At 36.1% G+C, this 16,032-nt stretch overlaps 1 protein-coding gene and 1 long non-coding RNA gene across 6 annotated transcripts; one reads left to right on the top strand and one right to left on the bottom strand.

Annotated features, from left to right (window-relative positions):
* Positions 1-1,894: 1,894 nt before the first annotated feature.
* On the top strand, positions 1,895-14,100 carry LOC120338985 (tryptophan 2,3-dioxygenase-like). Its single transcript, XM_039407014.2, has 11 exons — positions 1,895-2,173; positions 2,414-2,513; positions 2,738-2,831; positions 3,104-3,237; positions 3,526-3,587; positions 4,016-4,091; positions 4,825-5,043; positions 10,623-10,766; positions 12,225-12,330; positions 12,433-12,523; positions 12,870-14,100. Exons 1-11 carry the CDS (start codon positions 2,142-2,144, stop codon positions 13,150-13,152), a joined length of 1,341 nt encoding a protein of 446 aa, XP_039262948.2. The 5' UTR covers positions 1,895-2,141; the 3' UTR covers positions 13,153-14,100.
* On the bottom strand, positions 5,408-10,614 carry LOC120339962 (uncharacterized). Of its 5 annotated transcripts, none has more exons than XR_013477848.1 (4): positions 8,471-10,614; positions 7,561-7,763; positions 6,629-6,793; positions 5,408-5,599 (listed from the first exon to the last, which is right to left on the bottom strand). It is a non-coding gene; the product is annotated as an uncharacterized LOC120339962 (long non-coding RNA). The 5 variants fall into 5 exon arrangements; XR_013477847.1 differs by having other exon boundaries at positions 5,409-5,599; positions 6,635-6,793; XR_013477849.1 differs by lacking the exon at positions 5,408-5,599 and having other exon boundaries at positions 6,193-6,793; positions 8,471-8,584; positions 8,694-10,614.
* Positions 14,101-16,032: the final 1,932 nt, after the last annotated feature.

Below are 16,032 nucleotides of genomic sequence, written 5' to 3'. Positions count from 1 at the left end.
CGCCAAAAAGCCAAACGGAAATTCTGACGCCAAACGCGTTTGGAAAAAGCCAAAAATGGCAAATTTGGCGTTAAAAAAGCCAATATGGCAACCCTGATTCAGTAAACCATACCGACCATTTTGAGCCTTGAATGGCGGTGGGTTTTGTCGAGTCTATGACGTCATAACGGCGAACATCAGAATGGAGGAGTTCGAGGGCACTATTACTTGCCTTGTTAAATTTTAATCGTTGATCGACCTTCTCCGTCAATATGGGCCTACCACGTTGATGTCTAAGCATAAAGACACGGTTTTGGATATCGTGACCTCAGTGACAAAGTCATTAAGTTACAGATGATTTTTTAAACAACTCGCTTACGTTAGCTTTTCATCGTTATCTCTCATCAGGACCAAACAATGAAATCGCGTGGAAGTCAACGATCTACTTCGCTTTGCAGAAATTTAAATAAAACCGCGTTTAACACCTATGATATCAAAAATATAGCAGTACAACATTCTGACACTTGAAAATGTCACCCCAATATCTTTTAAATACTTCAGTCTGTGGTATATACAAGGTTATCATATCATGCTCATTTCCAAGATTTGTGCTTATTTTCTAGCTTGCGTTTTATAAAGTAACGATGTGCTTATTTCTAAGAAAGGTGCTCATTTTTGAGTTACGTGCTTATTTTCTCTTAGAAACATGGATGGCTCGTTTGTGTTTTGCGTACAAATCTTCCATGGAAACAAAGGACGATGTTTATCATTATGAGCAACTTGTATTTGCGCTTTGCTGAGTTATTATTGTGACCTATCCCCGTTCCACCGTGACCATAATTGAACTATGCCGTGGCTTCATGTCTCAGACTCAGAAAAGTTGCTGCTAGTTTTTATTTTGATTCAATTGATTGATCCGTACTGTTTTCAAGGACAAACCATAATTTAGACATTGAGTAAGCGTAAGCACGGGTTCCGTTTCGAATATGAAAAGGAATTTGCTAATGTCAAACAAAGTTGAAAGAGTAAGAGCTATGCTCATTGCTGCAATTGTGGCGGCGATATCAACCTAGAGGCCATGCGGAAAACAGCATACTACAAAACACAAGAATTTAGCTTTGGATCTGAGTAGATGGAAATTCTGAGGATATATGATGTCGTTGAGCTGTGAATAATGTTACTGCTTTACTGGAAACTTGTATCGATGTTTTTGAATTAACGCATTGGATTTTACTTATACCCATGCACCCTGTTTTTCATTCAAATCTATTGTACATTAACTACCCGCCGATTCCATCTGGTCACCGATAAACCTTTAAAGTATTTTTCTACCAGAGCATGTCATTGTTAACAACACTAAAGGTCTACAAGTGTAAATTACCTTACATATTATATTACATATTTTGTTGCAATACCTGTAATTATAGGGCGCAAATATTTATCAAAATAGAACCATATGTAACCACAAAAGATATACAATAAGAAATATTCGATATTCGTCTAAATCTGTACTTGACATCGAGGCAAAAGTTGGTGACATCATTTCACGCATTCTGTTATTTTAAATGTACACGAATATCTTATAAATTTTAAAAATATCAAAAAAGCGATTCTTTGTTGTCGAAGCAATGGTGGTGTGAAATTTGGAAAATATCTTCCGGAAACCATAAATGCTCGTACGTTTTCGAAAACAAAACAATTATTAGAACGAGTCTGAAGGTTCTCATACATAGGATGAATGAACAAACTTGCCACATTTCCTGTGATTCCTCATTTAGCAAAGTAGACAGTAGGGTATGTATATGTAATTGTTGTTTTAGTGACAATGTCTTTCAACAGCGTTGTTATAAAGCGTCATATGACGCCGTTGTGTTAGTCATACTGTTGCAGTGCGTCACTTGTGCATCAGAGATTGATTAGGTACATTTGATAGTTTAGGACAATGGATAAATGCATTCTAGCAGTGGTCCGCACACGGTTTGTCATATGTGCACGCATGTTCAATCAATCCTTCATCAGTATTTAGTCATTTATCGAATTAAGTTTGTTTCATCATCATGCAAATCATACGTAATTTTTTGTAACCCACAGAGTAGGCTAGTTGTACGTCTAAAAGTTCCGGAAACGATTTTATACATCGCGATAAACAGAATTAGATCAAGATGACCTGTCCATATTTTTCACCTGCTCGCAAGTAAGTAGAACTTTTTATATGTGATAAGCTTTTTATGTCAAGTTATAATCGATGGGTTACCAGCTATAGAATTGTTAATAATCAGGTTTATAATTTATCCAGTGTATCTGGAACAAATAATACTTACCACGATAGAAAAGGTTTATTTTTGTAATAAAATTTTAGAAACAGCTTTTATCATCGAATAACACCATCATATTTTTTTTCAATACGCTGTTCCTACTTCCATGCATTTTTAAGAGGCGAAAGACGACCTTCTTTGCTGGAAAGAGTGGAAGCTCAAGAAGGGTACTTATCCATCCACGAAGAAAGCGATATGAATTATGGAAAATACTTGGGAGTAAGTTAAGCAATGAATCAACATATATACTAGCAAATAGTAAACACTTCCTTGTACAACCCAAAAATTTTGTTAATATTAGACTACATGCATGAAACAACAAAATATAAAGTATTTTAAGTAATGATAGCCTAGAATATGTCATATCATATTCTCTGACGTAATCAATATAGTAGACGGTTTGTTATTTGAAACGATCGTACGTTTTTTTTATATAATCTTAGTTGGACAAGTTGCTCAGCAGCCAAGAATTGAGAAGCGGATCCACTGGATTAACTCCCATACATGATGAACACCTATTTATTATTGTACATCAAAGTGAGTCTATCTAATTTTAGTATATTACGATATTTCCATAGAGTTTAACCATATAAAATGTCTTTTTACAAGAATTTAGTCGGGATGGTCGGTAGTTCAATTCTTGAAAGCACACATTTTCAGCGGTCTGGCAATGGCATGCCATAACGCTATATGAAATTGTGTTCATAATTCATAGGCTATCACCATACAGTTTTTAAACTTTTCAAAAAAAAAACATGTTTTTTTTTTAATAATCTTGAAATAGGATATGATTATTATTATTTTCTCAGCTTTTGAACTGTGGTTCAAACAAATGTTACACGAAATCAACTCAGTTCGAACAATTTTCATGTCCGAATATCTAGAAGAACGAAACAGTTTAACAGTTATTTCAAGAATAAATAGAGTAATCGCTATTCTGAAGGTGATCACTTAATTTGAATAAGTTTAGATTTTGAAATTCTATTCTTTGTTATTCCTATTTGTATATATGCAGTCATAAATTATTATTACTACGTGTAGCATATTGTGCCCCAATTATACATTTTTGACACACACATGTTGACAAACTGCTCTGTTTTATGCACATAATAAGTAAAATGCTTTCAGCAATTCAATAATGTAAAAATGCAATACGTGTGGTAGTTGTTGAAAACATGTAACACGTTAAGTCTATATTTGCCTAAACTTTTTACAACATTATTTCTTGTAGCTTTGTACAGAACAGTTTACAATACTTGAAACAATGACTCCGCAAGATTTTCTTGACTTCAGGTAGGCAAGCCACAGGTATTTCTTAAAATAAATATTCATACATGATACACAAGTGTTAGTGTCTACACAATAAATATAGTATTCGGAATAATGTTTGATACATTTAGTCATGTGCATTGTGATTGATAGAACCGTTAATAATGCGTCAATTGTCAATATTGGTATTTTGTAAATACATATTTCGGAACAACTTCTTCATGAAGCTAAAATATTGAGTTCTCTACTTCTGTAAAAATTATAACAATATTGTATTTGAATTAGGTAATATGCATCATGTATTATAAAAATGTATATAATCATATATGTAATGCATATATGACTTGAACGACTGCACATAAGCATTTTTCTTTCTGGTATGCATTTTTTTCACTTTCTTGGGTAATAGAGATATCACTCTATCATCATAAAGCTATTTATTTATGTTACAGGGATTTCTTGGAGGGAGGATCCGGTTTTCAAAGTTTTCAATTTCGCATGCTCGAAATTCGTCTTGGAGTGAAAAATGTTAGTAATTTAGCCTTTTCTAAACAATCACTTCTAATGTTACTTTTCCGAACAAAATAGACGTGCAGGATAAATTATATTCGTTTTATTATATGTTCTGAAAATCAATATATACATGATCGATTGTGATTCTTTCATAGATCCCCGTCATAAATCGCGATTTATCCATGGCTTGTATATGGTAAATATCGATGAATGATTTGGTATAGACGTTTAGTCTAGTAACGGCACGTTTAGTTGCACGTTTGCTATTCAAACAAGACAAATTTAATTCAGTACGTAGTTAAACTGCATGTTAAACTTGTAGTATCGAGTGGGTGTGTTGTTTTTCTGCCCTACAATTGGCTGAGTCTGGCAACGCCTATATATTGAACCTCATGTTGTAATCAACCAAGGGTCTGACTCACAAGATTTTTTTACTGAAAGTGCGTCATTGTACCAATACCAATCCCAATTGCTGAATTATGGACTCAATGTTTCCGGTTCTGTATTATTAGCCAGAAGCACAACTAACATAATGAAACGAAACCTTTTTTAAGTCTTGTTTTGCGTATCAGGTGGTTGTAAGAATTTCTTGGAAATCCTCAAACGCATGATTCAAAGTTACACAGTCACCAATCATTGCCAACGCTACAAAAAGTGTGTTCGCTACGTAAACATGAAAAATCCAGAATTTTATCCTTATGTATAATCATGTTATAGTTTATCTCCGAACTTAAATACTTTGTTTTAGGAACTCCGAGTGGCGTACAATAGAAATCATTTTCTTGAAGTATTTTTCGGAGATGAACGCAAATCACTTGAAACCGCGATGAAAGAGCCTTCCCTGCTTGATCTTGTAAATTATTGGCTAGAAAGAACACCTGGACTGAAAAGACAAACATTTGATTTTTGGAAAAAATTTAGATGCAGTGTGGAAGCTATGCTTGATGAAATGAAAGCAGTGGCTGAGGTATAGAGTTTTTGCTTATTGTCAACTCAATTAGTAATTTTTATAAACAAAATGGGTTCTCCTATATCAATTTCCCCACTAACAAACTATCCCAGATAGCACAACTACGTCGGAACAACCATGGCCGAACGTTGTTCGAACCACCGGCCCAATAATGGCGAACAACCATGTTCCAGCGAAGATTTGGCCGCTGGGCCAACGTCGGTCCTTTCGTTGTAATGCAACGGTGGCAAACGGTCGGGCCAACGTAGGCGATACGTTGTAACACAATCGTGAAATATGGCCGGTCCAACGTGGGCGATACGTTGTAACACAATCGTGACATATGGCCGGGCCTACGTAGGTGACACGCTGTAATACAATCGTGGCACATGGTCGGGCCAAGTTAGGCGATGTGTTGTACAGACAGGGTATGGATCTATACTACATAGAAATTTCCCACTAATCTAACATTATTTATATAATAAAAAACAAAAGAGAAACAAAATGTCTTTATTTTACAAATATGTATACATGTAATAAAATTAATCGGAGTTCGTTGCCAGATCATCCAGAGCTGAAAAATATAAAAATTCTGTGTCAAATCGCAGTATTAGCAAATTACAGCACCAGAGTTCAAAGCCTAGTCTGAACGACTGCATCCCAACAAATTTTCAGAGTAGGAATCTTAAGCCAAGTTTCTGTAGTCGAAAATGTGTGAGTGAAGCTTACATTGACAAGACAATAATAATTGAGAAATACAGAAATTCTTGATTCCGCAAGGGGGGCGTAGACAATGTTTTAAGGGGAATATCTGTTGGAGGGAATAATGATGATTTGAGATTTTATCTGACTAAAATGTCTTCAAATATTCCTTGTTGAAATTCATCTATCTTATTAGAAACATCATGCACCATGATTAGTCTATTTGTTCAATTGATTTACAATAAATTTATTTGTAACTTCATCATTTGCTGTTGTGCTAGGGGGGGATGATAATGTAAAAAGTACTGTAAGGGAGCGATGATACAAATAAGTTCGAAAACCACTGTTCGCCATTATGCACCAAACTCTGGCAACATTGGATTGGCAATTTGGCACTTGACTCTAACCATAATCAGCTTGGCGATATCTCCTTAATAAATATATTTTTCTATACTGTTCACTTTTGTATACAAAATCTACATTCAATTTCTTTACTGTTCACAGTTAGTTACAAAATCATTATTCAATTTGACAATCATAATGATAAAAATGAATGGTGTGGCAACTGGCAAGTACATTTTGTTTACTACCAAACTTATCTAAATTTTCTCGCCTGTTTTTATTTTATTATATCTCTGTTGTTGCTGTGTGTGTGTAACTTAATTTAATTCATGAACACGATAGGCATCTTTTTGGCAAAACCTTATATTCTTTACGCTTCAATCTTAATTAAGGTTTTGTTTTCACTCCAGATTGTCATATTCTATTTAATCATATTTTGTTCATTTCCCGTATGAATTATCTTAAGCTGATTTGGAGTCAAAATAATCTTATACTTATAAAATAGAAGAGGGTAGAGCAGAGAAAGATGGTGGTACAATATGATAAACATATTACATACCGGTACCTTTAATAGCAGAAACTAAGGGCGTCCCACTCACTTCTTCTTAACCACCGCGTCCTGCACAGTTGAAAGAGCGGGAGAGTAAATTTGTTATACCTGAGCTCATGATTCTCCAATCCAGTCTTTCTCGGAGCAACCTCCAAGACTTGACAAGTATCTTATCTGGAATGAGTAAATAAGCACAATTATAAGAATACATCTAATGAAAAGGTTTCCATCCGTTGCAAAAGCTCTATGTTAAATTATTGCGAGTATCTACTCTAAAATATACACATATGTGTTTTGTCCACATCCCATTCGTATAAAAGTGAACAATTTTAATATTGCAATCAGATCGTATTTAGACATTAAAATAATCTTCCTCGAACACGAAGCGAAAATATGGGGCATATTGTATTTCATACATAAATTCGAAGCGATTCATGCAGTCAAAAACAAAACAACAAAAAATAAAAGGCACTCAATAAGATGAGACCCAGCAAAGGTATTTTCACCTATTTTACTTTCATGTTCTGTTTAGTTTTCCAATTAATTATGGAGTAATCTGCAATATTTTAACATTGTACTAAAACTAAACAAATATTCTGAATCTCAGAGAATTTTACATCGTGGTCTTCATACGATGGCATGTGCACGGTCAGCGAACTCTTAAATTAATTTTGCTTGACGGCTGGGGTAAAAAGGTTGGGAACCACTGAACTAAACAGTTAAGTACCAGTACAACCACGTTACACTAATGCCCCGCAAACTTACAGTCAATTTCCACCAGAATGATTGAATAGAATAAATTGATTTTTAATGTTTTCTCGTTGTGGGGTCGCAAGTATCTGTAGTCTGTGATTTTACAAAAATTTGGGTCGCGGAAAAAAAAGTTTGGGAACCACCGCCGTAAAGTGTATGTAATCAGCCTATAAAAGTATTCAACTTACGAGCCATTTTTTCATCCTTGAATGTTTTCTGGATCAAAATGTAATCAGACAATGGATTGACAATGAATTTCATCAATTCCTGTATGTCCGAGTCCACACTATAATCAGTGGAAAGTTGCAGATGCCGTAGCTTGTAGCATAAGAGTTTCTACCGCCTGTCCCAACAATTTTTCCATGGACTGGATTGGAGTATGACTTGATCTCTGAAAATCAAGTTAGTGTTACACAATATATAGTACATGATTGTCTTTCAGATGATAAACGTGAACTAATGGCCTATACTAATTGCCAGAATATAAATTTTTCATTAATATTAATTACCATATTTTCCGGCAAATAAGTCTACCTGTCGAATAAGACGAGGCCTGTTTTTAAGCCTGAAAAAATGGGTTTTTGCATATAACCGGCCGATAAGTCGGGGGTAGTAAAATCGCATCAACGTCGGGAATCTCAAATTACCATGCAATGCCTTTCGAGCGGTCGCCACGTTTGCGCATTGGTTAAAATAGCCTATGACTTTTTTTTGTAGCGTAATATTCAGTCCATATATGATAATGCAAATATGATAATCGCAGCATTGAAATTTCAGATTCCCAGCACGAGAATGTCGATTTAATTAAACTAACCTGATGAGGACGTCGGGGATGCTATCGCCGAAGGAATTTTATTGTCCGGATTCAATGATAGGGCAACAAAAAAATGAAAATGATCATACTCGCCTAATAAGACGCCCCCCCCCCCAAAATCAGGCTAAAAATTTGGGTCTAGAAAAGCGACTTATTCGCCGGAAAATACGGTATTAACCACATGTTGTACTAGGTAATTATTCAACTGATATATCTAGCTATTGTGCAATATTTTATGGCACAGATATGCAAGGAGCTACTATCAAACTATAAGACAAAAACACCTGTTTTGGGCATTGTCCGCATTGAAACATTTAGATGCTTGAAATGACACAGTGTATGATTGCGTGAAAGAGGGAATTGAAGCAGGTGAATTTTCCAGTCCATTGTCATAGGGCCTATTATAAAAATGGTATATATCATTTAAACTTACAATGGTAATATTGACACTTGACAGAATATCTAATCGGTAATAATTATTTAGAACCGGAAAAAAATGGATATTACACAAAATATGTCCAAATATTTGTAAAGGATGTGTCGTACAATACCGATACTTCATGATTTTAGAGTCGCTGGGCATTGCACAGTTGCATGCACATTTGGCAGTCATTGTACAGAGATGGGCTTCCCCCAAATCGCCCGAATCTTTTTTGCTAGCGGTCTACTTTCCAATTCACTTTAAAATATAATAACACTTAATTAAGGTTGGTTGGGTAAGCTTACATAGCGTACATACTGAAAATAAATCCTATTAATATATATGATTACCCAATATAATTCTATTGAATTTTAAAACAAAATAGATATTATTCAAAATCAGTAATTTATTTCTCAACAAAGCTGAAAATATGAACGAGAGCAGGATTGGGCAAAGTTCTCGGACCACGTGCAAAAATTTTGCGCACCTAGACTGGCGGGCCATGTCGCATCTCGCATGTGTGGCGTAAAAAGTTATACTTTAGAAACAAACAAAAAGGGAAAACAATAATCCTTGAGCTATTTTTTTACCCAAAAACATCAAATTTTAGTTTCAGTTTGATTGTGGCAATTGTTAAAACATATTTTAGATTTCAGCCAATTGAGATCTGTATTTAGATTTGTTGAAATTCATCAGACAGAAGGTTCACAAATGTACAACTAGTCTATTCAGATTACTGGATTAAGTCGTTCAACAGGTTGGATCTGGGCTGCGGAAATGTTTGCACTTAGACAAATAAAGTAAATATAAAAAATCATATCCAGGGATGAAGGACCAATACCGGTACCGGTATCGGTACTCGATAACGAATACTGGTAAATAAGAGATGGCAACCTCAGGAAGTTTAACAAAAAAATGTCAAAAGATTAAGTACGGTAACGTACGGTACGGGTACCTCATCTCGTTCTGTCGTTACCGGTACCTACGGTGTCCAGGGATAAATATGTAACTTTTACCGGTATCTACCATAGGTACCGGTACTCGATAACGAATACAGGTAAATGAGAGATGGCAACCTAAAAAAGTTTAACAAAAAAATGCCAAAAGACCAAGTACGGTACCGTACCTCATCTCGTTCTGTCGTTACCGGTACCTACGGTGTCCAGTGATAAATATGTAACTTTTACCGGTATGGTACCCTATCACCCTTCTGAACCGTGACCTGACAACGCACTTAGGGTACCGGTACCATGAGATTAACTTACACGGTTACAACTAGGCTATCTCTACTTTCGCCATTTTACTATGAAAGCATTAAAAGTTCAATGTCACTGTCCCATGCACGGCAAAAACCTCGTAACAGGCTATCGATTACGAGTACCGCCAAAATGAATGGCGACCTCATGAGCTATATTCGAATCGCGCGCCCTCTTCTTAGCATAATGGCGTGTTTCGTTGAAGGCCAATCATGGCCTTACCATGGTAAATGGTTGTAAAACCGCGTACAACGGTTGCCGGCGGATTATAACGTTGGCCCAACGTAGTTGTGCTATCTGGGATGTTTAAAATAAATCATGTTTGAGAATTTTGTGCGACTCAGCGTGACAACGCATCAATAAGGATTGGTACTTTCACAATTTGGAAGGTTCTAGCTAGCCAATTGCTGAAACGGAAATTGATCATCAGTATTGGCGGGACGGGCTTTAAAAATGTTCTAAATGCTATAACAATTCCTAGATTTCTAGAATCGTCATATTCTGGGAATGATACCGTTGTTTTTCTTCACCAAGAGCTATGATGGAGTAACATGAATTGCTGGAAACGAAATGTGAAATACTACCGATAAAAATGATAATTAAACTTGGTTCACTTGGAAATTTCAGCTGGGAATAAAGCTGTCTTCGGTAGAGTCCAATTAAAGTGTTTAGCATACAACATATAATATTTGTGCATAATGATTTGATAGTCAAATGCTATTGTTACGTTAGACTGAAAATTGTTGGAAAATCTTTCAGGATGAGAGTGACCTACAAAAGAAAGAAAATTTAATGTGGGAATATAAAAGAAAAGCTAAAAATTTCAGCACAATCTTCGACGAAAACCTTCATAATGATTTGCTGAAAAAAGATGAAAGAAGATTCACGTATCATGCTTTACAGGTGATTCGATTATAGCGTAGTGTTATTGCCTGTTTTTTTATCGAATGCAGAATTTTTTCAGCAGTATGATAGATCATTTATTTTATTCAGACATTGAATTCTACAAAAATCTTCAAATAAAAAAAAACTATGTTATATAGACTGAGCAGCGGTTCCCAACCTTTCTATCCTCGCGGACCGGTAAAATTAAATTAAATTTACTCGCGGACCTGCAAAAAATGGAAATGACCGGAACAGAAAAGAATAACACATATTTGCGTAATACAATTCAATGTCGGGCACTCAATATGCTTCTAGACACCAATTAACTCTTCTTTGAGGATTTCGCTGCTGTTTCGTTTCCAATATAGGATTGCAGACGAGGCCTTCTGCAACCCGGAACTCTGCAGCGGCGTGCAGCCGATTTCTTTGCTTCGTTTTGATTAAAGCTAGTGAGAAAAATGTTTTTTCGCATAACGCAGTAACGGACAACAGTCCAATTGCTTTATTACTTAGCGATGGGTATTCGTTATCAAAAGATATCCAAAATTGCGACAATGATACTTTTTTAAATCTGAACTATAAAGTAGAATCACAATTTTAATCAAGCTTTTTCTTTTTCATCGGGTTCAGCATATCAATCCCCCTGCAGTTGATCGACGGCTCAATTAATATGAATTTACATTAGAATGACAAAGTCGTCAGTAACTTGGCACCGAGCTCAATATCTCGCTGTGTCTGCTCAAAATACTGGAAAAGATCTCTGCGGCTCATGCTTTTTTGCGCGTCTCGTGGCTACCTGCAGGGTCGCAACTAGTTCATATCTTACTGGAATAGTATACTGTTCTTTAATGTTTTCTGGTTTAAACAAAGAAATATGCATAAAGTTTTATATGGATGGTCATATTAATCAGGAAAAGCACGCGGCCGTTTGTCTTGCGAGATTTGATGGAGAGCATTCGCGATGAATCGGAGCCGGAAAAGCGATAAGTGTGATTACTTGGCGCCAAGATGTCGCGAAAGACGTCGCACTATGACGATAGAAGAGAAATTGCGTAATAAACCAACGCAATCTCCGTCTTCGATGAAACGATTGAGACGGCATAAAAATAACGAAATTTTTCGCGGACCGGCAAAAAAGCTTCGCGGTCCGGCAGCGGTCCGCGAACCGGCGGTTGGGAACCACTGGACTAAAGCGTAGTCGACTTTCCTGTTTCATCTGTTGGTTCAGGTGTTGTTTACTTTGGGAAACAATGCGACAAAATCACGCAACAGTCATTTTCTGACTCTTGCACAACATACGAAGCATTCGTGACCTCTTCACCGTCGAAAAAACAACAAACCTCTCGCCGCAGACAGAATTGTTGTATACTCAAGCTACATTTGTTATAATACAAAACCGCTTGTCTACATGCTTTATAGATACATTATTTTCATACTTGACACATTTTTGATAAACATTGTTTGTTCTCGTTTCAGGGGGCGTTGATGATTTTTTTCTACCGTGACGAACCAAGGTTTCATCTACCGTTTCAACTGCTTCATTCTTTAATGGATGTTGATAACTATTTGATGAAATTCAGATGTAAGATGTTCATTCGTCAGTTTTCAATACTAACAAATCAAGCACGATACAAATGACATTAATGTGACAAAATTAATATTAAAAAAATAATGTAAATTACAGATAACCACGCATGTATGGTGCAGCGTATGGTCGGAAGCAAGGTTGGAACTGGGGGATCATCTGGATATCAATACTTAAGATCAACCTGCAGGTTTGTTTATGCAATGTAGCGCAATGCTATTACCTAGAATCGTTACTACATGGTTACTCTTCATCAACACTCGATTCTTAGTGAATTGACCTCGTAAATATAAACATAGACTTCGGTTTTTCATATGAGATTTTTTATATTTCATGAACCTTTTCTCTTAAATAAAGACTGCAAAGATGACACACACAGTCACCTGCACTAGAGTTATTTTGTCTTCGATGTCTTTCATCGGAGTAATTCGAACGGTATTATATTTGTATTCATGTTGCGCCAGGCGTATGTGAAAACACCCCAAATTTCCAGAAAGATGAACTGTGATATTTCATATTATCTTTTCCTTTATTAGTGATCGTTATAAAATCTTCCTCGATCTTCTGAATATGGCAACGTATCTCGTTCCACGTGACCGAATTCCACCACTGACATCACAGATGAAAAGGAGTCTGTCTGTACACGATGCTGACTTCTTGCAGCTTCCACTCACTGGTTTATACGAGGAACGTGATTCTGGATGTCAACCTGGAAACGGGAGCGTCTACAGTTATCCAGATATTGCAGAAGAAGATGTTGATTCCGAAGTGGGAAGCCAAGTTGAAACCAACAAAGGCAGATATGAGACCGTTGTGTAGCAGAAACTGTTGCCTGCCCCTTTTAATTATGATTATGTTTATCTCAATAAGGTATGCTCAATTTGACTTCATCAAGTTCGAAATAGTTTACACTTTACACTGTAAAAAATTATTACAAAAAAAGTATACTGGTATAACTCCAAAGATTAAAATATTGATTAAATGTGTAATCCTGCTTAGCACAAGAAGTCATCGGCCATAAGATTGTAAGAACTACATGCGATCAGGGGCACATTGAGAGTTATATCAATAAATGTTATTGCGACGGATACGTAAGTGAAATTCTGTGAACGTGGGATATGAAATACGTAAAAGAAATATGTTAAAAATTTAATTGTACCTAAAAAAATTCAAAAGCTCAAAATATTCCAAAAATTAAATATATAGCTGACGAGCGAAATAAATCTTTTATCGAGCGAACAGGTGTGAGCCGGTAGATTAAGTGAAAACCCCACTATGGCGCAAGCTAATATGGGAACCTATCATATAAGTGCCAATGTACATAGTTGTTTGGTGGGTGCATGGTCGTACATTTGAAGTTGTCAGTGCTTTGTACAGTTGAGGATACGCCGTATACATATCTACGATATCACAATAAAAGTCCCAGATTTTAAAGATCTTTTCTCAGCTACAAATTATTCGTTGATTGATGATAAAAAGGAGTTACAAACCGAATATAAAAATTCTTATTCATATATATGCCAATATGCTGGCATGTTTGTATTTTTATGTGTGTGTTCAGCCATTTTATGTTTTTGGTATTATGGAGGAGGTGTCTAATTTTGTTTGGTATTTCCCAATTTACGAGTAAAATTGTTATTTTCATTATAATAATTATTTTGTACATATGCAATAATACACTCAACTTCTTCCTAAATCTACAATCATTGTATTTCATTTTGTAAAGATATCAATGTGGTGATTTTCAAATAAAGTGAAAACATTGGATTTATGAGAGACTTTTTGTATCGATTACATTAACTTTAGGTCATATACATCTGTTATGGCACCGATTAGAATCGGGTTGGGCACGTTAGTGGACCTATGGATCGTTTCAATATTATGTTGTTGTTTTTGTTCTTTGACACGTTATGAAAAAGTCGCCTTTCTCTTTGATTACTGGACCAATTGCTTTGAAATTTTCAGTGGTTAAAGATTAATTTTTTTGCCAGGAGGCTATTACTTTTATTTTTTATTATTGTACACGGAGTAGACCTATGGATCGTTCCACTTTTTTTTGAACACCTAGTGGAAAACCTGAAAAGTCGCTTTTATGCTGGCACTTTTCTTCTTGTTTCGTTGATCACGTGCTCTTGGAACGTCGATGATGTGTAACGAAGTTCTTGCTTCCTTAACGGGGAATGGCATGAATGAAAATCAAATCTACCTGCGCTTGAGATTTCATATATTTTTGTATCAAAATATCAACGAATTTAAACGGATCAAATACAATATAAAAAATTGGGACCTCTTGAAGTATGCGCACCAAGATGGCGCACAACCTGAACTCAGGTTATGTACCAGGTTAGGGTTCAAGTTATGCGACATCTTGGTGCGCATATTTCAGGAGGTCAAAAATTGTTAGCTATATCGCAGCCAAAATTCATTGTAAACTATATCAGTGGTTTCCAACCGTCGGTCCGCAAAATATTTCGTTGTTTTTTACGCGGTTGCGTTGGTTTATTACGCTATTTCTCTTCCACCGTCATATTTCGCGAAATCTTGGCGCCGAGTACACTTTTCGCTTTTTTGGCTCCGATTCATCGCGAATGCGCTCCATCAAATCTCGCAAGATTCAGAAACCTAAAAACGGCACGTGTGCTTTTCTTGATTAATATGACCATCCCTATAAAACGTTATGCATATTTCAGTTGCGGCTTTCTCCACCATCAAGCCCCCCCCCCCCCCAAAAAATGATCAATCCAGTTCAGATGATCCAACGGATGTACAAGTCTACATCTGTAGGACAAACTTGCTTGATTAACATTAAACCAAGTAAATAAGAAGTTTACTAATCAATGAACCTAAAATGGACATCTACCGACGGTAAAGCAAAGTCGAAAACCTCAACATTCTCAGCCAGCGGTTCCCAAACTATGGGTCGCGACCCACTGGTGGGTAGGGATGGCGGAATCGAGTCTGGATTCGAATACAGAATCGATTCTTCGCGGAATCGATTCTGCTGGATTGCAATCGATTCTCGAGGTTAAAACTTGGATTGCTAACAATGTGTACCGTTTTGTGGCAATTCCTTCACACATATATGTAAAAACTGCTTTACTGCTATGTTGAGTTGCTACGACGCCGCAAACTTCACTATATATATATATATTTCGCTAGAAGGTTTTTACGTTTATTTATTTCTAGAATCCCTTTGGGTTCTGAGGGATTTTTTTTTGTGCGATTTTGTCTCCTGTGACAGATTAGATACCCATACTACTTAGTTTTAGCTTCCTTTTCCGTCCACGGCGGTCCACAGATATATTTTTTTCAGTCTATTTTTTTTTGTTCCAAACGGGCAGTACGAATTTGAAAAAAAAAAAAATTTCAAAAGTCTCACAAACTCTAATCTTATTTTACTTCATACAATACCTTATAATTCACATCAATGACCACCCATCTGACTATTGAGGCAGACTGAAAGAAACATTACTGTACATGGGGTAAAATAATGCATTTTACCACGGCGGTATGTTTATGACAATTAATATTTATGTTCACATTACAATTTCATATCAACTCCGGTTAATTATGTGATTTAAGAAAATTATGCGCTTCATAAAGGTTTAATTACGTGAAGGCCATGCTACGTCATAGCCTCCGGCTAAATGCGCAGACATAAACGAGAAGGTACACGTGAGTGATAATCAGGTGGACTGA

Source organism: Styela clava, chromosome 9 (assembly GCF_964204865.1).
Source record: "Styela clava chromosome 9, kaStyClav1.hap1.2, whole genome shotgun sequence".
NCBI lineage: Eukaryota > Metazoa > Chordata > Ascidiacea > Stolidobranchia > Styelidae > Styela > Styela clava.
Note: the sequence above shows the minus strand (reverse complement) of the source record. Positions and strands in the feature narration are given on the sequence as shown.

Coding starts and splice junctions, on each gene's coding strand:
- LOC120338985 (XM_039407014.2), top strand. CDS start 2,142: ATGACCTGTCCATATTTTTCACCTGCTCGCAA. Junction 3,588..4,015: donor CAAGATTTTCTTGACTTCAG/GTAGGCAAGCCA, acceptor TTTATGTTACAG/GGATTTCTTGGAGGGAGGAT. Junction 10,767..12,224: donor TCACGTATCATGCTTTACAG/GTGATTCGATTA, acceptor TTCTCGTTTCAG/GGGGCGTTGATGATTTTTTT.